Below are 25,052 nucleotides of genomic sequence, written 5' to 3' on the forward strand. Positions count from 1 at the left end.
TTTGTATTTGAGGGTTTGTGTTTCTTTCTCTTTTCCACCAGACATTGAGGTGAGGTGACATAAAGGCTACAGAGACTCCAGATCGACACAATAAAACAGAGACAGATGAATTTTAATGAGTTTCTATAAATGGAAAACAGTTATATACATATAATAAACAATAACCTTACAGCTTTCAGTACCAAAAAAGAACATAACGTTAGATTTTAGTCTATTGGCAGCCAAATGTGGCATTAGCAAAATGTATTTAAAAGGTCAAACAGCTTAATTGAAACAGCTTGACACAGTAGATGTTAATCAAATGTTGCACATATGGTTGCAGCACAGTCTGGCACAGAGAAAAAAGCAATATCACACTGCAGCTCCAGAGACAATTCATGCTTGTATTCACCTTTTCATGGGTTTGCTTATAAAAAAAATAGAATAATAATAAAAAAAAATAAGAGATATCATATCCCTAACTAAAAAAACTGCATAACAAGGTAATAAATAAATAACAAGTACATTATGGATATATAAGATATAACTGTTGCACCCTGGATATGTGAGGAATCTTCATGTATCTCAGCAGCTTTCATGCACAGGCACGCTGAAAGTTATTTTACACCAAGTTGCAGTTGAATAAAAGATTCATTATAACATGAATAGAGTTTGGCAAGTCGAATTTCAAAATAAGGCTTCGCTGACTGTCTTTTATCCCCAGAACTTTTGATATAGTTTTATTGATCCCTCAAGCATAAAGCATAAGCATTTTACCCTCTCTCTCTCATTTGACATGCAGCACCGAAAAACTGGGAAACCACAGTCGATTAAAAGGGTTGCAGAAGGCGTGAGGAGTTATTTATGTCTCCCCAACACTTATAGGCAGGTGATCAAACCCCAAACATGCAAATTAGAAAACACCCTGGCTCGCTGCCAGTCATATCCTGCACATCGGCTTTAAATGACAGTGACAATCAGCTGCTAAGCCTAGGATCCTGCATATGAAATGGAGAACCTGTTGAAAACTTTCACTCGGTGCTCCGACAGAAACAGCCTTTAACATGAGACCTTAGATGAGGGATTCAACTAATCTTCATCTTTGTTCCAAATGGTGCGATGGAGACTCCCGACAGCTGTGCGCCCATCCTCGGCACAAAATGAGAACGGTGAATAATAGTGAAACAATACACCTGAGACTCTACACTTCAATTACACCCAGATTTGGTGAACGTAAAACCCAGATTTGCTTGAACGTAATTGAGGCTGACAGACTCACACAAACTGGGCATAGGGCTCTATCGTCTGTGGTTAATAATGCAAAGACGGGGAACAGGCTCAAACAACAGAAAGCAGCAGTTAAAAACAGTTGTCAGTTGCAGCAGCAACAATATAATAGCCTTTCCCAGGGAGGGAAAAGTGTTTTCTTGTTAGAGGCCAAACGAAAAAAAGAGATTTATTATTTAGCTTCTGATCTGTTAGTCTTTGTCTTTGAAGTGTTGATTAGTTGCCGGGTCCAACTAGATCGCTTGCACCACTGATCAAACTGGTTCTCTGAACACTAGCAAAACCTATCATCCCATCCACTACAGCAGAAGGTGTTTGGAGAGCCTTCAAAAGACCAGCAGGTGTGCGTGCTGTCATCAGTGTAATATTCACACTCTTTTTCTCCTCCAGCTCCCCTTTTTCACTCCAACCTCAAACACCAAGAGCAGCCAGTCAGTGAGTGAGCAGTCAGTGCTGGACAAAAATAGAGCTTGATGCCTTTGTGTTCCCATAGCTGTAAAATGCACAGCTTTGTCTGCGTGTTATAGCATTTATGGAGGAGCTGCTTTCTTCATCAGCTGCTGATGGAGTTTCCTAAATGAGGCAATTCATCCTTCAATTGAAAGTAGATCTTATTACAGGGTAGTCTCCTCATTATAAACGCAGCGTAAGAAAGATATGCGAAAAATATCATGTTTCATTCTTTGCAGTAATTACCCTGGATTCAGTCTGAGGAAAGGAAAGAGAGGTGTGCTGCATTTCAGGACTTATCTGATTTTCAGACCATTTACGCCATTTAGCCAGGATATAAAGTGATCATTTTCAAGCTGGGGAAATGTAAAACTCTTGTTTAAAAATAGCAAACAACTCAATAAACTCAATAGCCTGTCATAAACACTATGCTCCTCACTAATTCAATGCACAAATCATTAAACTGATATAATCTAAAGTTCTCTAGGAAAATGGGAAATAGGTGCAGCATTTTGCTGGAACCTATATGGAAATACAGAATATAAATAAGGCAAAACACTGAATCTCTTAGCCAAGCTTTCTTGTAGTTTCTTTAAGTAGTCTTCAGGAATAGTTCTCCAGGCTGCTTGAAGGACATTCAAAGCTCTTCTTTGGATGTTGTCTGCCCATTAAATGCTTTCGAGGTGGTGTTCCATTTAGTGTTGTGGAAAAATCTACCATACATACTAACAAATATTTGAGCCAGAAATTTCATATTGGTATTCATCACTCCACAAGACTGTTATTTTCATCCAGTTCTTGTGTAATTTGGAATACCTCGCCCTGATTTCCTTCCTTAAGAACGACTCAAGACCATTTCTGACGAAGCTTCAGCGAACAGTAGATGGATCAACTGAAGGGCAGATCCCTGGAGGTGTCCCGCGTATTTCTCGAGTTCATTTTAGATACTGTTCATCTGCTGTTTCTCCTTTGTCCACATGGCACGCCAATATATGAAGCTTTTCGCTAATATCATTCTTTAGGTCTCTCCTTCATGCCCGTTAAACTGTCTTATCTTTGTCATTTTTCATAGGCTTCACTAAATAAACATGCTTGTTTGCAGGTATTTAAATATACAATTTAACATTGGTTCTTTGCTAAGTTGTCTGTTAGGTGTAGACACAAGATTGGTCCGTCCTTTGAGTTACTTTTTCCATGCTTGAGGGATTCATAGGTCAGTGTTAAGTTGTTTAACAAAGGAAAACAAAACTTAAATTCCTCTGAAAGTGGTCGGGTACAAGAATTAGGCTGAAATGAGTGAAAAAGTAGCCAATGTCCAAAGAAAAATGTGGAAAAATCCCTCTATAAGCTTGGCCACTTTAAAAAGTTACAAGATAGTCTGACTCCTTGGAAACAAAATATAAAGAAATTAAGGCGTGAGACTTTTGCACATTTCATTATATGTTACCATATTTATTCTTGATCAGGAAACAATAATAGCAACAAATTCTCAACACAGTTTTCCTCCTGTGAACTGATCTGTCAGAGTACTGGTTTTAAATGACGGTGTGATACTTGGGCAAATGGAGGCTTTTTCTTTCTTTGATTTGAATAAGCATTCTGATTAAGTAGCTGCTCTGTACATGTAGTGGGCTGAGAGATGTGGACCAGTCAGTTCCCTGAGGGTAGAGGAGGTTTAAGCCTTCCTGGCTCCTTCTGCGCTCCCCGATTGGTTGTCAGTTCTGATCCACGTCCACAGCTCCTTTAATTGCCTGATTTCCTGACCCAGCGTTGGATACTTTGTGCGCTGAGGGCTGGAAGGCTATAATAATGACTTATAGTGACATGCACGGGGAAGATTCACTCCCTCAGCTATCGCATCTCTCACCATCCAACTACAGCCCCATTACAGACCTCTTAATTTAATACTTAAATCCTCCCATTATGCTGTAGAAGAGTGTTTCTCACAGAAAATATACTTTGTTGGAAGACACCAAAAAGTTTCAGTTCAGATGAAACCATCTGAACCAAATCAAGGAAGATACTTTTTTAATCCCCCCTGTGCAGACTTTGCATAAAACTGAATCTTTCTGCATGTTTTAAAGACAACTGAGATGCATTGATATTGCTTTAATCACAGTACAGATCATTTTCTTTCAATTATGTATTAATATACTGCACTGAGACTTTAAAGCACAGCAACACTCATAAAAACCAGTCATCTGGGGAGTTTTCGAAGCTTACATTGGGTTATCATTCATCACTGAGAAACTCATTGAGGAACTCAAGCAGTGAGAAACCAGAGAGATAGCTGGATGTCTGGTGGCTCATAGCTTCTAGAGTCCACAGAAAATCAACTGCTTACACTCACTCATTAGTGATACTCCTGCGAGCGTGCCAATAATCTGTGAGATGGATGAGGAGATTGAGAGACTTGCCTTGACAGCAGCGTGCTCCTTATAAGTGTGATTCTGATGTGGTATTACATCTGTATAATCTTATCTATTTCAGTTTACCACCGCCATCCTTCTATTTAGGTTGAACCTTTCGGCTGGTTGAAGTCCAAACTTGTAATACTGTAATTAGATCTCGTTCTAAGCAGGCCATAAAACCAAAATATCGCTTTCAAAACAGATTAAAGGCGCTGCCTGTGCAGTGCTCACTGATGATTATTCTCCTCTGAACAATTTTAGACAAAAGGAATCAGCTGTCAAATGTTTTACCAGTAATAAGCGGTGATCATTTTCTCTTGCAGAGACACCCATTAGCTGGCCTATCATAGCCTGTGGCCTATCACACGTTATGCAGGGTGTATAGGAGGTCTCTATCATCTAGATATAGAAATAGATTCATCCTGTTAGTCTTTATTGTTGCTATTCTTCCAAAGCACGCTCTTTTTCTCTGACAGATCTGTTCAGGCTTTTCGTGGCTTTTGTTCCTCTCTTAGGAAGCAAGTCTGTCTCACAGATTCACAAGTAGCTTGCACATCGAGTATCATCAGGTAACACTGGAAGGAACAGTTTGACATTTGGTGAGATGTGCTTACTCGCATTCTTCCTAAGAGTCAGGTAAGAGGATTACCCAAACGGATGTCTGTGTAAACAAATCTGTACAAAACACAGAGGCAGGAAAATGTGGGGTTTTATGCCTAGGTGAAAAAAACAGTATGCAAATTTCCCAAAATGTCAAACAAGCCCATTAATCCTGGGATTTAGAAAAGTGACAAAGAGTGAAGCTGCTTCATTGTGAAGAGTGATGTACAGTGTTAGCATGAAAAATTATCCGTCAGTTGCAACAGCTTCCTTGTGCTTTCACTGTAATGTTTTATCCCTGCTTCTCCCCGGGCTGCACGATTACAACCCTCAAGCCCCAGAGCACTAACTGTTCGCCATCTTTTAAAGACAACAGAAAGCACAGCTAAGACCAGCTGATAAATAAACATTGTGCCAAATGAGTCTGTTTACCAGACCTTGCAGCATTCATGGCTGTTCTCTCCCTTGCAAAAGACCACAGAACATGCATTCAAGTGTCATACTGTATTCTGAGATCAACAGCAGTGATGGTACAGACCAGTTTCTCTTTAAGAGTAAAGACACTAAGCCAGATGAGCTTGTGGCTGGGAGTGGCTGGACTTCAAGTTTCAAGAGTATATTACTGGCATTTGTGCAATAAAACTGCAGCTCTCTCTCTGTTACAAAGCTTCAGTCACAAATACATTAACATATATAACAAATAACTTCCAGATACATTAAATAGGTAAATAAGAAAGAGGTGTATGCAGATTTTGCATGACTACAGTGCCAGAAAAGAAAAGGTTCTTTAGTTTTGTGGATAATCATGCACCATAAACTATATGGCCATGGCTTTGTGCATCTTTGCTACCAGCAAAGTCTTGTATCTGGACCGTATGTAATCCAAACATATAACGCCCTCTGGTATGGTAAAGCGATGCCGAGTGTGTCAATGCCACCGCTAAGGTCAGTCAATAACTGGTTCAGTCGTTGGGCATTTTTAAGTTGCTTGTAAATCAGCAATGCTGCCAAATAAAAACTACAGATCCATTATGAAATACTGTATTTTTAATCTGTATAATAAGGTTTGATGTAACTGTGCTCTCAAAACTAGGAGAACCTGTGCAGGTACTGAACCCCAGGATGCTCTATGTATGAATGTGTGTGAATGTTAGATAGGAAAAAAAATTCTTATGAATGAGTGGATGAGACACGTTGTATAAAAGTGCTCAAGTAGAGTAGAAAAGCGCTTTATAAGAACCGGTCCCTTCACACAGTCTTGATTGCAATGATGCAGTCTCACAGCCCGATGTTAATGATCAACAAAGTTGTATCCATTTCTAACAAACAGTTAAATACTGACCGTATATCTGCAGCAACACATCAATTTAGCACACTCAAGCACAATATTACTATTCGCTTACTTAAAGTGATCATAATCAGCTATGACCTTTAAAAGCTGTCCCTTTATCCTGCTGAAACACTTCGTGCAATTTATCAACATCGGTGTTTATTCCCGGGGACAAAGTATCAGGTTTAAAACAAACACAAATTAGAACTTGAAAATGAGTCATCAGCTCTTTGCGGTGTGCCTCTGGTTAACGTGACTCACTAATGCAGATGAGAGGAGCGCTGACCCTGGAGAAACTGCACAGAGTGTGTAGATAGTGTGCTCACAACAGTGTTCAGCAGATTCGCTGCCCTTTGTTTTGATTCGCTGGTGGTAAACGGGCTCGTTTCGCATTTTCTGCTTATTGGATAATTACCTTGTTTTTGGTGTAGATGACACACATTACTGCATGTTTTTTCACTGATAAAGCCTTAATGCTCGCACACAGCTGATCTTTGAAGCAGACTTTAGTGTGATGCTGAGAAGTGATGCATGCAGCTGCCAAGTGTTGCTGGGAATCCCATAAGAAAGAAAAAAGAGTCAGGGAGGGGGAAGGTAGGAAACTCTAAACTGATATTAAGCAGGTGTGCAGGACAAGTAGGCATTTATAGATTTATGACAGCATTAACTGTGGTCCTGCTCCTGGAAGCTGGCTAAAAATGTACCTCCACATGTAATATATTTATCTACAGTATTATCTTTAGGCCACTATACTCACAAAAGAAGGTTTTCAAAACTCTTGCAGTATTTTAGTACATACACAAATATATTTATTATTTTGTGATTCCACTTCTAAAAATCCATCCTTCCCTTTTACCTCTCTTATCCTCAGGAAAATAACTTTTTAACCATGTTTATTAGTTGGTTGATACTTTAGTTTTCCTCTCATTTTTAGGCAGATAGTCTGCATGGCTAGTACAGAAAAAGGTCAATTCCAGGTCTGCAATGAAATGCAATGACAATGTGCAAGCGGCTTAAACCTGCATTCCTTCTAATATGCAGCAGAGAGCACTTATCTGGTTGCGAAAGCACAGTTTTATGTATTTTTTGTTAGAAAGCACATTAGATCTCACTTTATTGTAAACACGTTTCTCATATGTTTCTATGCTAGCTTAACATATTAGACCGCCAGTGGGTGATGTCAGGGTGACTACAACTATCTTTTATATAAAATCTAAATTTTGCAGTTTATATAGTACATAGCTGTTTGATCCATTAAAACAAATTAATAAATAAAAATAATAATAATGACTTTATTTATATAGCACTTTCAAAATCCATGTGCAAAGTGCTTTACAAGAGCAACAGAATAAAACAAAAGTGCATATGGTGCTAAGAGGTCAGGCGTGTAGCCGGGAGCAAGGCCACGTAGGGTCTCAAAGATAATCAATGTATTAAAATTGATTCGGAAACAAACTGGCAGACAGCGTAAAAACACCAAAATGGGAGGGGGGGTGATGTAATACCATCTCTTTGTTGCCAGCATCTGTTGAACGACTGCAAGCCTGCCAGCTGCAGTCATTCAACAGATTTTCTGCTAAGGCGCGAAGAAATAAAAGTACGTACGAACATGTTTGTGTCTCTAAGTGTTTCGAAAAAGATTGGAATATTTTTTTAAAAAATCCAAAGATGATAAACTGTGTTAGTTGTTTTGCAACCAGCTTGAATGTTTTCCTCAATTTTTTTGAGACATACTTCTCTTCCATGTATGTAACTAACTTCTCCGAGTCATTGCTGGATTTTACAGCACTCTTAGGCCTGACTGTAGTCAGAAAGTGAGCACTCGGGAGAATAATGTGGTGATCATGCAAAACCGGCAGAACATGAAAGGAATCTTCGTTTAATGTGAGAAATGGAAATAGGTGAGAAAAGAGGCCGCAGGATATTACACAGTCCAGGACTTTTATAACTAGATATAACACTGCTCCCTAAAACCACAGGACTGACAAGGAAGGAACTTCTTCCTTTCTAAGTTTTCCACACTTTCACTCTTGACTCTTACATCTGTGCCAAGCATCAAGATTAAATTCCAGTCTTGTTTTTTAATGAGGCACCAGTTTTTTAATGATGTCTAAAGGCAATGAGCAGAGTGAGTGGAAACACAAGTCCAATGTATCAACATGTTGTGGTTTGGAGAAGTTACTGAACCGTTGTGTTTGTGTGTATCAGCTGCCATCTGTATTCATCTTGTATATCAAGCTGCCCAAAATAAGCCTCCTAATTACTCGCACAACCCCATTTACACTTTGCTCTTCTGGCTCTCAGGCACTGCTCTTCTGTGGCCAGCGCAGACAATGATGCACTGTGCAAGGCCGCAGCAGACCCTGGATTAATTACGCAGAGGTAGGAGTCATCATTTCCCAACTTCTAATTAACAGCAGATAAAAGGAGTGAGAAGAAGAAAGGGCTGACAGCAGAACGGATTTGGCATTCAACTGGCAGGATTTCCATTACAAGGAAGAGCGAGCACTGAGAACCGAGCACTACAGCTGTACTTCAGTTTGGGCTGTTGTTGTCAGGATTAATTCTTTAAAACACAAGCACCACCAACAACAGCTATACAGCTACACTGCACATGCATGCAATACATTTGAAACTCTCTCCTCTCTCTGAGTCCCTCTGCATGAAGCACCAAATCCTAACACTATACTATGTCAAAACCCACTGGACCTGCACACTCATTTACTCCTCTGCATCCACCACTTCTCTGCAGTAATCTGCACCACTTTGGATGACACTGAGAGCAGAGACAAGATTGGATTTTTTTTTCTTTTTTTTTTCCCATCTTCAAAGTGTTTCTTCAGTAGCTGAACTGCAGCGCCACCCATTCAATAAGCACAAGCTGGACTTCAGGAGCAGGTGTGTGATGATCTATGCATCCTCCTCAATTATGGATGCGATGTTACGCAAGAGGAGCTGCATCTACTGTACTGGAGATGGTAAAAAGCCAAAAATACACTTGTTCAGGGGAGCTTTTGCTTGCAGCACTTGGGCGCAACGTAAGACTAGAAACATTCGAGTCAACGTATGTTTTGTTGAAACACAGTAGGGACATTGTTTTGCGCGGGGACAGCAATTTGAAACTTTTGGCTGTAGCCCAATTAGATCATGTTGGACCAAAATAAAAAATGTGTTCCTGATATATTCCAACAGAATCAGCCCAAAAAACTGTGTTAAAAATACACATACCTTGTTTTAAATAAGGACAAACTGTCAGAAATGTCTCTCGGACTGAATAGTGAGCCAATTCTTTTTACTCTTCATTTCTCAGTCTCTTTGGCTGACTGAGAGCCGAGCGGGGTAATTTGCTGTTAAGTGCTGGTACTCCTGCAGACACAATGCCTCTGCTGCTTTGGTTATTTGTAAGACTGCACTGTTATAGATTCTTAAATACCCAGAATTGTAGCAAATCCCACTGCGCGTGCCAACAATCCCACTGTAGCATTTGCACCACAACGATCTAATAGTTGCTTCAAACTCATAAATACTGTACATGCTCCACTGTTAGACCATTTACATAATAAAATAATAAATATGTCATGATTTTAAAGTCCTCTGGGTATCTAGGTTTTTTATAGTGTGTTCTATGTTATGCATATCACTAAAACATAAAGCAGTGTTTTAATAATGAATGCACGAAAGAAGAAGAATAGTTCACAGAAGAAGCTGTGCAGGGTACCCAATGTTTACCTAAGCACTGCTCTGCTGCCCTCTCATTTCCTGTTACCCCTTTATGCTTCTTTGTGGATGACTCTGCATGTGAACAGGCAGAAATTTAATAGTGAATCTGTAAACAGATGTTCTCCTTTGACTGAGCACGATCACGACCCGTGCCTGCTCTGTGCGCCGAGTCCCTTGACCTGAAAAGGGGCTACAGGATTGGAGAAAGCTGAGGTTTCACAGTGATAATTCCACTTGGCACAGAGAATAAAATAAGAAAAATCTGATTTCATTTATTCATTTTTTTCCAGCTAATGATTGACTTTCCCAGAGTACCTTTCAAAATTCTAAGACAAAACCTTAAACCCGTTTTACTCATCTGTGGACAAGACTTCTACATAAAAATAAAGACTGACTAAATCTGATCAAAACCTGCATTGCTCTGCATCTAGGAATGATGCCAAGTGGCTTATTCTTTTAAACTGGAAGTCTATCTCTCCAAGCACCTTATCACACTGGATTAATGAGATGGTATATATAAATATATATCATAATGATCCAAAACAAACCAGCAAGTCCACCTGTGAATGGTTCAAAACATTGAAGGCTTGGGAGGCGGACCTTAAATGTGATTGAGTTGCTTTGATATGACCTTAAACAAGTCGTCCATCCTCAAAAACCCTTCAATGTGACTGAATTCAAACAATTCAGCAAAAAAGATTGGGCCAAGGTTAGGACAACCAGTTATTAGGTTTAGGGGACAGTTACTTTTTCACATCTCTATCTCTACTTTTAAGATCAGGCTTAAACTTTCCTTTTTGCTAAAGCATATAGTTAGGGCTGGACCAGGTGACCCTGAATCCTACTTTGTGCTGCAATAGATGTAGGCTGCTGGGGGATTCCCATGATGCATTGAGTTTTTCCTTTCCATTCTCAATCACTATGTATTAATAGACCTCTCTGCATTGAATCGTATCTGTTACTAATCTCTGTCTCTCTTCCGCAGCATGTCTTTGGCCGCCCCTCCCTGAGCCTGGTTCTGCTGGAGGTTTCTTCCTGTTAAAAGGGAGTTTTTCCTTCCCACTGTTGCCAAAGTGCTTGCTCATAGGTGGTCATATGATTGTTGGGTTTTTCTCTGTATGTTTTATTGTAGGATCTACTGTACAATATAAAGCGCCTTGAGGTGACTGCTGTTGTAATTTGGCGCTATATAAATAAAATTGAATTGAATTGAACATATGGCCAGGTGGGTTTGGACACCTTAATAGATGAAATAATGTCTTTAATGTCAGTACTGTCGTGGTGGTCACAACATCTTCAGTCGCCTGTATTTTAGTGTCTGGCAGTGTCGGTGTGTTTGTGTATGCTGTGGCAGGATAAAAATCAAGAAATAAAATATTAAAATAAGAAAAAAAAAGTTGGACTGCACCAATTCTGGGGCGACATCACTGCTGACGTGCAAAATGTGATGGAGAGTTGCCAATGCCAGTTTTTTCCCGTTTGTTTGTTTGTTTGTTTGTTTTTCATTTTTGTTGGTTCTTGCGTCAGTTCTTCATCACAGCAGCTTTGAACATGTTTCCAACAACAAATTGGTGAAATGACAAAGTCTGTAAATTGTCATTTGCAGATAGATATGATATCAATATGAACAGGGATGATATCAGCTGATATCAAAGTCTGGTCCCTACATTGCTGTAACCTAAGGATAAGTACACTATGTCTATTTTTTGCTTTGTTGATTGAAAGCTGCATTTACTGCATTTACGCCTTCCATCATTTGTTGAACACTAATGTGGAAAGGAAATCTTTAGCTGTCTTTTAGGAGTTTTAAGCTGGTGTGCAAGCTGCATTCATCCATAGGCAGCTGGGCAGGTGAGACAGTGCATCTGCAAAACTATTTCCATCTTTCCCCTCAGCTTAGAGAGAGTTGAAAGGAGTCATTCTCACAGTAAAGCCACACCTCGCCCACCCCTTCCAGCTGTCCTGTTACAGCGAGTAGCGAATCTGTATATGCGCATAGACTGCGCTTTCTCCAACCTGCTCCAGCGTTTGTGTCTCACCATGCCCAAACCCTGAGCTCAAAATAGAATCTAACCTCATTTCATGCCTCGTGAAGCTCTAAATTTGCACCAGAGGGGACACTACATTTGTGATAGATAGTGCAAGTATATTAGAAGAAAGAGCAAAGTCTGTTTGTCTGACAAATTGTTCCCTTCTCTGTGGAACCTGAGAAACCAAAGGAGGCAATTACGCAGAAAAAGAAACGGTCTAATCTTAGAGAACAGCACTTCTCTCTGTGGGGATGAAGTATGACAAGCAGACCAAACTTACGCCTGGAAAACACGTCTTAGCAAAACTCTGAAAGGAGCATCAGCAGCAAGCAAACTCTCTTTTTATGATGGCGCATTAAAATATCCTCAACATGTTCAAAAGCTACCACCTCACATTTTAGCACATTTTATATATCCAGCAAAGGTGAAAGAAGTTTAAGTAACTGCAAAAAAAATAGTTTAAAATGGTTTAAATGGTATTAAACATAAAATATGTCTATTTTTTGTTAGCGTGTGTTTCGCAGGCTCCTGAGGTAAAGAAGAAAGCGATGATACTCTCTTAATAAAGTTTTCTTGTACCTTTGAGAGTTATTCTGCTTCAGGGAGTCGCTCTTCACTCAAAATTTTAATCAGTCTTAGAAGAGGACATTCAGTTACGGTTAATTAATCATGATGAGGGCAGGTTTTATAAATGCACATTTTGTTCAAAGTCAGCAGAAGCAATGCCCCTTGGTGGTGCACATAAATGAGTGCGGTAAGTCAAAAGATATTACATTTGCTCTTCCACTTTGTTCCAAAGGAAGTTGGTTAAAGTGTCTTTTTCCTTTCTGTGCTGTCCAGTAACGGCTTCTTTAATCTGAGTTACAAAGTACACAATTATATGGACTTCCTACTAAAAACCATAGGAAAATTTTTATGATGATGTATTGACTGTAGATATCGCGGCTTAATATATTCTCCCCAGTAACCAGTGACCTTTCCTTTGATCCAGACATCAATTTCTCCATCTGTGGCCAGAGTAAGTGTGTTTTTATCCCAAGCAGGGAAAATGGAACGATTTGTTGATCTTCACTAAGAGGGGAATTGATTAGTGGTATTTACATGTTTGACAAAAGGTTAAAGTGAAAGATGCCACATTAGTTAAAAAGAGATTCAAGATACATGGTATGCAGCCAAACGAGCATGAAGTGTGAACATCAACACGTGTTAAACACAGCCCGGCTGTAGCTCCATCACACGCTAATAAGGAATAAACTGGAAAACTAAATTACGCGCATCTAACACATCAAAAGCAAAACACTAGATTAATGTGTCTAGTGTGAGTTTGCATGTACACCACTAAAAGGAAAGTAACTCAGAGCCAGGCCTGAAAAACAAGCAAGGTTTTCATGCTGTGCTCTGTTGCACATGCAGTAATTCTCAGAGGGCTATTACAGCATCCTGCATGTGTGTGATCCCTGCAGACTCATATTCAGGATATTGCTATGATCCATTAAGTCACACACACAGCTTTCATTCCCAGCCTTACTACTAGCTCCCACTTTCTCTCTTTCCCTCTCTCTCTGTGCTCACTCCTGTGTTAAAGAGCACATGTGCCAGTTTGGTAAGGCTGGTGGTAAATGAAACAAACAGGCAACTCTTTGCACTCTGCTGAGATGTACTCAGTCCCCCCACCTGTCTTGAAATTGGCTGCTTTCAGCATCAGTCCTCCACTCTTTAGCCATTAGCTACAGATTTTTGAGCTGCTCTCCAATCAACACGTAGCCTGCAGCTGTGTGCAAAGGATGGCTAGTGGGACCTCTGACCCCATGAAAAACACCTGTGACACGGTGGTCTCAGAGGATCTGAAGGCTGTATTGATTTGGCCTGTAATAATTTTACTTTTGGACTGCTTTGTCAGAAACAGAAGAAAGCTAAAAGAATCCAATTTGTGGTACCAATCAATTGATATAAAAACAGTTCCAGTTTAAAAAGCAATTTTTAGTAATGTCGTTCCAGAACAGCTACTATAATTATAATTACATTACATTAAAATTATGCAGCTACAGTTGTATAGAGCAGAATGAAATGCTGAAATTGTTTAAATCGTAGTTCTTAATGATGTATTTAAGTCACCTGCACACAAAAAGCATTGCTTGCAAAATGGGTTTTATATAAATATGTGATTTGAAACAGGCTGCTAGAAACAAAGTGTCTAAAGACAATTTTTTAAATTGGTTCATCGCTTGAGATAGGTGGTTTTTTATTCACTCATAGGTCAGTGTGGCAAACAAACAAACAAACAAAAAAATGTTTGGATATGTGAACTAGACTGAAACTGAGCAAATAATAGCCAATGTCCAAAAAAACAAGCAAACAATCAAAACCAAACCCTAGAAAAACTTTCAGAAATCCTGAAGAATATTGCTCAAGACCACTTTAAAAAATGACAAGATAAATTCAAAATGATTGAAATGAAGAAGAAATAAAGGGAGGCTTGAGACTTACTGCTATATGAATATAAGGTTCTCAAGTCCAATATTTCTCTATATTTGCTTTGTCTTTGTTTATTGTCTTGTTTACTCTTGGTATGGCCGGGTTAGCACTCAGTGTTGAGTACTGTTGCCTCACAGCAAGAAAGTCCTGGGTTTGAACCCATTCTGCTGCCGTTCTGCCTTGCATGTTCAGCATGGTTTTCACCTGCTTTCTTCCACAGCCAAACACATGCATGGGGTTAGTTTAATTGGTGATTCTAAATTAGCTATAGGTGTGAATTTGAGTGTGAATGGTTCTCTGTCTCTGCATGTTAGCCCTGTGATAAGGTGGCGGCCTGTTCAAGCATGCACCCTGCCCTCTCGCCCTATCATAGCTGGGATAGGCTTCGATGCCCCCCTACCCCACGCTCACCGCAGCCATGAACTGAATAAGCAGAAAAGGATGGATGATAAGATTTTATGAAGAAAATGTAGGCTTTTTAAAAAATAATAATAATAATTTACGTAGGGTCAGTTATTGATATCTGTGTTTTTATTCCATTATTTACCTGAAACTTTTTATTTGAATAATTGAAGCATCTCACATGCCCCCTTTGATCAACATGCATATTTTTTCATACTATATAGATGTTATTTTTGTAAGGATATATTTGAATGTGAAGAGAAGCTGTCTTTTGAATTTTATAGTGCTCTGAGTTCAGGGTGGCTATAGGTCTGTGAATTTTAAAGGAGCCTTGCAGCTGATTTACATTGCAGTCTCTTGTGAAATTTATGCTGACATTATGCTGACTGGTGTCAGTCAGCATAATGTTATCTACTAAATAGTCACCCCAGTGAAACATTCATTAAGATAAATGGAGAGAAACTGGTTTGTCATGACACTACCATGCCAAGGAAGTCCAGGAGGCCACAGAGCAGGTGAAGCAAGACTGCAATCCAGCACACCATCAAGCCATCATCAGTAACAGGCTATAGAGCAGTTACAAGCAATTGATGTTCTGTGTAAAAGAAAATATGCAAATCTAGTGAAGCTATGCAGAGAAGGAAATGAAAGATGAAAATAAAAGCCACGTTAGCAACTTTTCTTTCTTCAAAGAATGAATTGCTCTGAGCAAAATTCTCCCTGTTTGACTTCAAGCTCAGCCAGCTCCACTGAAGCAAACATCAGCTCCGCCTTCTGCAGCAACCAGAAACATAGATTTTAACAGTTAATTCTCTGAATGGAACAAAACTGCATTCATATTAGTGTAAATAATAACGAAGATGCCGACTGATGAGCTTTCTCTGTGAAGGCCTCATAGTGTACAGTGCTTGGACATGCTATAGTACCAAGTTCCGAGTCACCATAAGGGAAACAGAGGGTTGGACTCAAGGGAACACACCAGGCTGATCTTAAATCTGTCAAGACTCAACATTAGCATAGTCTTAAAGCCAAGCCAGTGTCCAAGATAAGAAGGACTTTATAATCTGGTAGTACTTATATTTGGCCTACCTGACCTCTCTGGCCACTACACAAACCCCTACAGTCATGACAGCTAGAGAAATTTAACAGCTCCAGGTGTAACTCACTCTTGTAGCTTGCACTCCAAGGCTGATATCCATAATATCCGGTGATGCGCAATATTCGCTCCTCTATCGACGCGCTGTTGATGTCCTCAACTGAGCGGGAGGATTTGAGGTCTTCTTTGATAGCCTCGTCAACCACCAGGTACTTGAGCTGCCTGAGCTGAGGGCTGATGTCCGAAAGCCTTCTCGGGCTCACGTCGGGTGACTTGCGCATCCCGCTGGAAAGAGAGCACAAGGGGTGTTGAGACAAAGTGAGGCCAATTGGCAAAGGGAAGTGGGTCCGTAAAGCGTGTATATGAGTCGATGATGTAAGACTTCTCCTTGGGTAAAACAGGAAAGTCGGTGTTGCATATTCCACAGAGGCCGGGGTTAAGGGCCGCTGCAACGCCTCCTTCGTGCAGTACAGAAATCATCATCCTTCAGTGGCCCTGCGCTCGGCAACACTGTGAAGACACTAAGCAAGAGTGACGGCTCCTGCACTTGTTGTATACTATGCACTGTGCAGCGCCTATTATAAACTTATATGAGTGTGAAACTAATGAATCGATCTCGAGTGATTTGTAGAGATGGAGAAGCGACATTTGTGACAGCTTCATGTAGGCACTGGACCACAAAACTGCGCCTACCCTACAACAAATGTGCTTTTATCACGCAAACGAGATGCATACTTGGTGCCGTCTGTACACCACAAAGAAGAACGGTCGAAATCTGCACTGTGGCTCTGCTCTATGGAGTACCTGGCAAAAAGTAACGACGACCTGACAGCTTCTACTGGCATAATGTGACAACAAAACATGATTTACTGACCCACTCAGAGAAAATTGGTGTGGAAAATGTGCCCCTGTGCAGACATCTCTTAAAGCACAGACCGTATAACCATTGCAGAATTGTAATATGGCTCCAAACAATTACTACGAGGCAGCAAAAGCAGTTAAGTATAAAGCATCGATCGGGATTTGGATATGTTTTTGTTTTTGTATTTTTTACATCTCAGCTCAATAAAGTAAATTTATTTGATCGTTGTAGCTATGAAATCGAGTGCGCAACAGGTCGCCCTGTCTCCTATCGATTGGCTTCACTGCATTAGTAAAAGTTTAAATGTCTTACAGCGGCATTAAAGTGGTAGGAGGTCCAAGGTAGCACATACAGTCCCGATGGGGCCGTCCGACCCGGTCCCACACAGTGCCCTCTCCATCGCCGTACATCCTCAGGGCCATGCAGCAGGGAGCTACTGTGAATCCAAATCCTCACCAAGGCTTACGGAAACAAGTAGCATCGTCCTGCTTCTTCCCATCACCACAAACACATGCCTGCCTGGCTTCTACAGCACACACTGTCTCAACATTAAAAGGTAGTGCTGCGCTCTGGATGATGCCGAGTCCTGGAGGCACAGCAACAGCGTCATCTGCCGGATTCACGGGAAGCATCATCATGTGGAACATGCAGAGTGGACATTTGTGTGGCAGCTGTACATTGCAGCACGGTTTGCAGCTTACAGGTTGTAGCAACTACAATGCTTTAGAGCTAGTCTCTCCTTTTTTAACAGTTCCCCTAAATAGTTCAAACAGGACCAGTCAGTCTCCCCAAGCTCAAGATGGAAAAAAAGACAAATAAACCTGCTTTAAATGTGAAGTGTTTCTTGTATTTATTAATTGTGTCAGCTATTTCTGTCTCAGAGCCTTATCAACTCCTCTGAAGCTTTTTTTTTTTTTAAAATGACAGTGAAGCAGAATAATAATAAATCAACCCAACTGTCAGAACAAAAGTGTTTTTCCTACAGAAATGCACAAAAATCTGACATAGTCTCAGTTATTTTCCCAGCAGTACTGCTTTTCTTTCCTGCATTGTTTTTCCAGTACAGGGGATAGATTGAATTTTCCTTCTTGAATTTTTGGGCTGTCACAGAAATATAAGCTACACACATCCAGGCTGTTCAAGATGCTTCTTAGCACGCTGCCAACATCTTTACCAGGCTATCTTGTCCAGCAACTATTACTGCGGATTTGACAAGCCTCTGGGGTTCGCTTTGTTCTATTATTCATAAGTACTTTACCGAAGATCTCCAACAATGTTTTAAGGCGATAGCAAGGCCTGCGCTTCAAATTTCTGAGTGAACAGTGGTAGAAATTCAAAAAGAGGAGAAATCTGGCTTATTTCCACGAACACAGAATCAAACACAGTCTGATGTGGTTGATTACATCCAATCAGAAGTATAGCCAGTGAGATAATTGCTCACTGATGGTGATTGTATCAACTAGGAAATTCAAATCAACTTACTAGAATAGTCCTGACGATCAAGGTATAAGATGAATGTGGATTTATTAAATGAGAAACGTCTTCACTGTTCAGCCTAAACATGATGCTCATTCTCTAAACATCTGACAAAGTTTAAATGAAGTCTTTCATTTTCTTCTTCTTCCTAAATAAACTGAAACAGTACATGCAGGTCAAGCAGTCACGGAGACTGAAACTCTACCTTGCTTAAATTGGGTAGTGTTGTCCATACCTCTTAGGTCTGTTCTCCACCCGCTGCATTGCATCTGCATGCTGTGCGCTCCTCACTGCAGTGTGCCGACTGTGTTTTGAAGACGGGTTTTGCATGGATCAATGCAGCCACACCTCACACAGAGTTGTGGTAGGTGGTTGGCAAGGGCACCTGCCTTTACTTGAGGCAAAAAGAAAGTAGAGTCGAGTCATCGATAAGGAGGTCAACACCTCTCATTGACAGCCTCAGGGAGGAGAGGCTCAAGTTCATCTTGTATAATGCACCTCTCAACTTCACAGCTCAGCCCAGGCCAAATCGATTCTCACAGTTTGACTTTCGTCTTTGCCAAAACGTAATCATGTGGGCAAAATCCCTGTGATGCGTGGGTCGTACATATCAAAGCAGTCATTCTGTGCTATCCAGTACACCATCTTCCACTCCAGCAGACCTCTGATAGTGATCTAATTGATGCCCCGATCTACAGGACACTGCACTCGTTTCTAAATATGGCTCTGTCTTGAAATGAGAGCCAAAGCTCAAGGCCAAGAAACATAAAATTAGCCCAGGTTTTTTTTTTTGCTAAAAGAAAATTCTTAAACAATCTATTTATTTCCCTAAAAGCAGGTCCAATCAACCTTTACATAGCTGACATTTTGTCCTGCCATTTCAAGAAAAGCAGAGGTGTTACTTACAATTTCTCCCTTCCATTAAATGTCAAAGCCCGCCTTCATAGTGGCAGGGCCCTGCATGGAGCTGCCCCACTTTAATAGAGCACAGTCATTAATAATATGTGACGTCTGTGGTGGGTTTTGTTGCTACGTAACACGTCGAATAGTAAGTCATGAAAAAAGTATCTACAGTTTTTTCACAGAGAAAGGTGTACTATTATTTCATAGTTCCTGCTCCCTTAAATCATCTTATGTTACATTTCTAACCTTGAGAGAGAGAGTATATTACTTTTGTGGATTAGATTTAATCTTAAAAAGAACCTGTGAGGAACCTTGGAGTAATTTTTGACCAGGATATGTCCTTCAACGCACATATTAAACAAATATGTAAGACTGCTTTCTTCCATTTGCGCAACATCTCTAAAGTTAGAAATATCCTGTCTCAGAGTGACGCTGAAAAACTAGTTCATGCATTTATTACTTCCAGGCTGGACTACTGCAATTCATTATTATCAGGATGTCCAAAAACTCGCTGAAAAGCCTTCAGTTAATCCAAAATGCTGCAGCAAGAGTACTGACAGGGACTAGAAAGAGAGAGCATATTTCTCCTGTTTTGGCTTCCCTTCATTGGCTTTCTCTTAAATCCAGAATTGAATTCAAAATCCTGCTCCTCACATACAAAGTCTTAAATAATCAGGCCCCATCTTATCTTAATGACCTTGTAGTACCATATCACCCTATTAGAGCACTTCGCTCCCGCTCTGCAGGCCTACTTGTTGTTCCTAGAGTATTTAAAAGTAGAATGGGAGGGAGAGCCTTCAGTTTTCAGGCCCCTCTTCTGTGGAACCAGCTTCCAGTTTGGATTCGGGAGACAGACACTATCTCTACTTTTAAGATTAGGCTTAAAACTTTCCTTTTTGCTAAAGCATATAGTTAGGGCTGGACCAGGTGACCCTCAATCCTCCCTTAGTTATGCTGCAATAGACGTTGGCTGCCGGGGGATTCCCATGATGCATTGAGTTTTTCCTTTCCAGTCACCTTTCTCACTCACTATGTGTTAATAGACCTCTCTGCATTGAATCATATCTGTTATTAACCTCTGTCTCTCTTCCACAGCATGTCTTTATCCTGTTTTCCTTCTCTCACCCCAACCGGTCGCAGCAAATAGCCGCCCCTCCCTGAGCCTGGTTCTGCCGGAGGTTTCTTCCTGTTAAAAGGGAGTTTTTCCTTCCCACTCTCACCAAAGTGCTTGCTCATAGGGGGTCATATGATTGTTGGGCTTTTCTCTGTTTCTACTGTACAATATAAAGCGCCTTGAGGCAACTTTTGTTGTGATTTGGCAATATATAAATAAAATTGAATTGAATTGAATTGAATTAAAAAAGCTTCTTTGGCTTAATAAGGATATGCGTGTGTAAATTAAGCAACACATTTCCCCCGTCCATCCATCCATCCATCCATCCATCCATCCATCCATCCATTTTCTTCCACTTATCCAGTTCAGGGTTACTGGAACCTATCCCTGCTGTCACTGGACAAAAGGCAGGGGACACCCTGGGCAGTTCGCCAGTCTATCACTGGATTAACACAGAGAGACATTTAGCGCCACTTAAAAATGATCAGTTAACCTAACCCCATGCATGTTTTCGGACAGTGGGAGGAACCAGCATGATCACTTGGAGAACACGTAAACTCCACAAAGAAAGGTCCCCAGCTTTCTGGTGGATTCAAACCCAGGAACATCTTGCTGTGAGGTGACCCATATTGCCCCAGTATGTTTTTGTTTTTCTCCTTTTTAAAGTGACAAGTCTTTTTGGTAACTTGGTTTTGTAGTTTGTGGTTCTAATAAAGGACTCAGAAATCCTCTTAGAAAGTACGCAGTGGTTTTCATGAATGCAACAGGAGAACAGATTTAATTGTGAGAAGCACAGGTGTTACTGGTGCATTAATCATGAATCCTCGCTGTTCGAGTGTCCTAGAAAGAAAGAGAGCAAGTGAGCCAGTGAAAAATGGAAATCAGCTAAGAATTTCTCGATTTACACCTTCTCTTTTCCACTCAGGTCTATTTTCTTAAGGCGAATTTCTCAGTGGACCTTGTGAATGACTGCAAAATAAAGGACACTGAATCCAAAATTACTGTTCTCCCTGAATACAAGGTGCTCCTGGAAAAGTAGCAGCACTGATGCAGTGATAGAAAAGTAGTCATAGATTTTCCCATCCTTCAGCAGAAGCTCAATTTGAGCTATTTTCTGTTCTGCACGTTATGAGCTTTGATCTACTTTCTCACTCTTTTGTGTTATTCCTCATTCGGTGTCCAGCTTCATACCATTAAAAAAAGAATGATGCAAACCCTGTCTCTGCTCAATATCAATATTTAATGCAACATTCAGCCTGGAAACAGTGCGACAGGCCACTGCTGATTGGCCGATGATGAGAGTGAAGACAAACCCTGAACCAGTAAAAAGGTCACACTTATTACTGTGCATTTAAGAGGATTTATGGACATTTTACATTTCTTATCACGCTGTAGTTTGACCGAGGAGCATTTTGGTTTGTTCTAATGAAAACAGACATATCTATTTCTCCATCGCTAAAGAAGGCATCATCTGTTACACAGTTATTTCAACCAGTAGGGCTCATAACTTTTATGAAGGACGCACAGTAGAGACTCAGGGAAACAAACTAAGAGCTGCTGAGAGGCTGAAATGAAAAACATTTATCTCCATTTAAAACTACATACGTTTCAAATGAGGCTGTCCTTGAAGAGCTGTGTCTCAGAATGGTTCCCCCAGCACTCCTCTGTTTAAGCCTTTGGCAGTTCCAATAAATTAGTCGCCTCCAGTCCTTACAATTTTCTCCTTATCTATTTTCCATAAGGAAAATAGTACTCTAAGCTAATCAAGCCCTCTTCAGGTGATTCCACTGCACTCACTTGCTTTGAGAAAGCACGGCTGGTAACATCCCAGCTGCCCTCCTTGGACTTGATTTGGATCAGTGTGCTGCCCACTGGCACATCTGGTTTCATCGTTTGTTTATTAAAAGTCTTTTGTCTTTTTTGTTTATGGTTGGATGCTCGAGACCACATGGTGCAGAGCAGATCTGTTTTTTTGACAGTCTTTCCTGATGCGTTCAGAACACACAATCAGAACAGAAACCAGCACGTATCACGAAACATATATTCTTTGTCTCTTACGCCTCTTTTCTTATGTATGAATCTGCAGTGCAGTTGGATGCTGGAGACCACATCGTGCGGAGCAGATCTGCTTTCGCAATTTGTGCTGGTACGTCCACAAACGATCGAAGCACAAAGCATTTTACATCACGAAACATATGTTTATTTTGCATGCCTTCGTGTCTGTGACGCAAATGCAGTCTGTGTCCCCGGCAGCAGAGTCACGTCATCCTCTCTGTTTCAATATGTTCATTTTCTTTGGTTCTGTGCAGAGTTTTCTTTGTTTTCCACTTGCGGTGAAGCTGTTTGTTTTTCTTCCCCTTTTGTTTGCTGTCAAAAGGGGAAGAAATATTGTTTATATCACTAAACAGTGGGTACGCTGCACCATTCACTTTGTCTCTTAATGAATGTGTGTGTGATGTAATTGAATATGGCTTTCTGGTGGGATCTCTTCTGAAGTTCTCCACTCCTCCTTGAGCTAAAGCTCGTTTAACTTGTGCAGAGCAGTCTCTGAAGAAACAGCTCTTCATCTTCCATTCTGATGACCGAGACCCTTTTCAATGCACATGCAACTTCCTACTCATTTTCCTGTAATATGCTTCTAACATATCCTCTCTCTGGAGTGATGTGCTGGCGGCATCTCACAAGTTCCTTTGATTGACCTTTAATGTACTGCTGCAGGAAACTGTACCACTGACATTGTTCTCAAAAGCATTAAAAAACAGATGACATTTTGACATTGGCGTCTCTCGTTTTTGTTACTGTAGAAAGGCATTATTTGTGGTGCACTGAATGTTTTTTTCATGACATTTAAATGGCATAGGCTCAGGGGAGCATGGACTGATGTGCGATTTTCTTCCTTAGGCCTTGTTCTTTTTCTCATTCCGAGTGGTCATATTTAATTTCCTTTTTGTTTCCCTGAGTGCTTTGTTATTAATCGTTTCCACTCTGAGATCTTAACACATCTAGTCATGTGTGCTGCAGTCTCTGCATCCAGTCAAAGCTGCCCCTTCTTCCCAAGAAGAATTTTCTTCTGTGATCTTCTGTGATCTATTTACTCTGCTACCAAAATCTGACACGCATCGTTTCACATCATCAGGGGTGGCTGTGGCTCAGGAGTTAGAGCATGTCACCTACTGTTCAAACGGTTGGTGGTTCGATCCCCGTCTGCTCCAGTCTGTGTGCCTTCTAATGCTAATATGTATATATGTATATATAATAATGCTAATACTGGAGTGTGAATGTTAGATAGAAAGCATGGCATTAAAAAAAAAGTGATTGTGTGAATAGCTGAGTTAGAATATATAAGAATGAGTCCATTTACCATCATCTTGAAGGTTTAAGTTTAAAACTGGAATGAATAAAATAGATAAATATATTTATTATCATTTAATCAATAACTATTGACTTTATCTGTCTGTTGTGTGAGTGAATTAGGTGCATTTAAAATATAATTTACATAATCATAGCTATGAAAAGAAACAAAGTAATATGGTGGCCCACTGACCGTCTCTCCCACACCTGTCGAAAGCAGATGTAAAATATTCTCTGATTTTAAAACCCTGAATTCTGTCACAACTTTTGGCGGGACCCCTGCAGTTCCAAAGGCGTGTGTTATTTCTTTAGGGTGCAATTGTTATTCATCTGCCATTACTGGTAAGGCTGACACACAGCTGGAGAGAAGAAGCAGATTCCTGAAGGATTAGAGTTCCTGCTGATGCTACTATGCGTCAGCATCATGGACCAGTGTGCCGCAGCACAGCTCCGATGGGACGAAAAGATTGGCATCAACCGTCTTCTTTTTCTGGCAAAACTGAACTGCCCTGATTTCCATTATTAGATATTCTCTTTTTACTTTTGCTGACAAACAAATGAATAAAGTAACCACAGAAAGTTCCCTCTGTGTTGTATACAGTCAACAAACAAATGCCTCTATAGATTCAGTCAGACAGCAGTCATTCAGTTAATGGCAGAACTTTAGCCTCTCCCAGCTGAAACACATTATTATGTCCATTACAGCCATGTTAGTATTATTGATAGCTGGTCACAACTAATCGCCCCATGCTGCACAAGGAACACTTAGCAGCATGCTTCAGGTCCAGAAAGGCGTATGACAAATGGCTTCATATTTATAGCCAATTGTTAATTATTTTATTCATTTCTTCTTTTTTTGCAAGTTGTGGGGAGTGAGGATAGTCTGCAAATCAGAGCATTTTGTAACTTTTGTCATCTAATTAATGTCCACAGCATCTTCTCTACATCAAATCTCAGTACAGCTTTAGTGGGATTGTAACAGGGCGGCCCTTAGCGGCTGGAAACACAGTGAGATGGACCAAGGCAACAAAAAGTATTTATTTGCTATACAGCTCTCCTTACAACAATTAACTCATTGAGCTTCTTCACAGCACAAATCCCCGCTCTCTAATGACAACTGGCAGCCTTAAATATGTTCAGCTGTCACAGACTAACCCATTCTTCCACTCTCAGGTAAATTCTTAAATCCCAACCTTCCACCACAGTATACAATATATCAAATAGAATAAATAAATACATAAATATTCTAAATATTTCACACTTTAATTTTACACCAAACCCAATATTATAAAAACCCAGAAACCCCAAGCACAAAAAGATTCACCACACTCTCTTCACCAATGGTCTCTCCCGGAACCTTTAAATGGTGTATGGACCCCCAGGGAAACATCTTACAAACACTTATTTGCACCACTTTTATTCCTAGATTTCACACACACATTTGCATTAGTTTTGCTTACTGGTAAACCTTAATTACAATCTCAATCACCATTCTTCTCTCCTGACAGACGACCACCACATTCCTTGATGAGGAGCAGCTGTGCAGGATTTGAAATAAGGCTACCA

At 40.4% G+C, this 25,052-nt stretch overlaps 1 protein-coding gene across 1 annotated transcript in view; it reads right to left on the reverse strand.

Moving 5' to 3' along the window:
• The window catches only part of slc35f3b (solute carrier family 35 member F3b), a 51,182-nt gene extending 33,905 nt beyond the window's left edge, over positions 1-17,277 (reverse strand). The window contains exons 1-2 of the mRNA XM_087850506.1: positions 17,099-17,277; positions 15,851-16,065 (exon numbers count right to left, since the gene is read on the reverse strand). Coding sequence (XP_087706632.1) covers positions 15,851-16,065; positions 17,099-17,277 — 394 coding nt within the window. The remainder of the gene's footprint in view (positions 1-15,850; positions 16,066-17,098) is intronic.
• Between the last annotated feature and the right edge of the window lie 7,775 nt (positions 17,278-25,052).

The sequence above is a fragment of the Neolamprologus brichardi genome, chromosome 13, assembly GCF_056152115.1.
Source record: "Neolamprologus brichardi isolate AB-2024 chromosome 13, ASM5615211v1, whole genome shotgun sequence".
Classification (NCBI taxonomy): Eukaryota; Metazoa; Chordata; class Actinopteri; order Cichliformes; family Cichlidae; genus Neolamprologus; species Neolamprologus brichardi.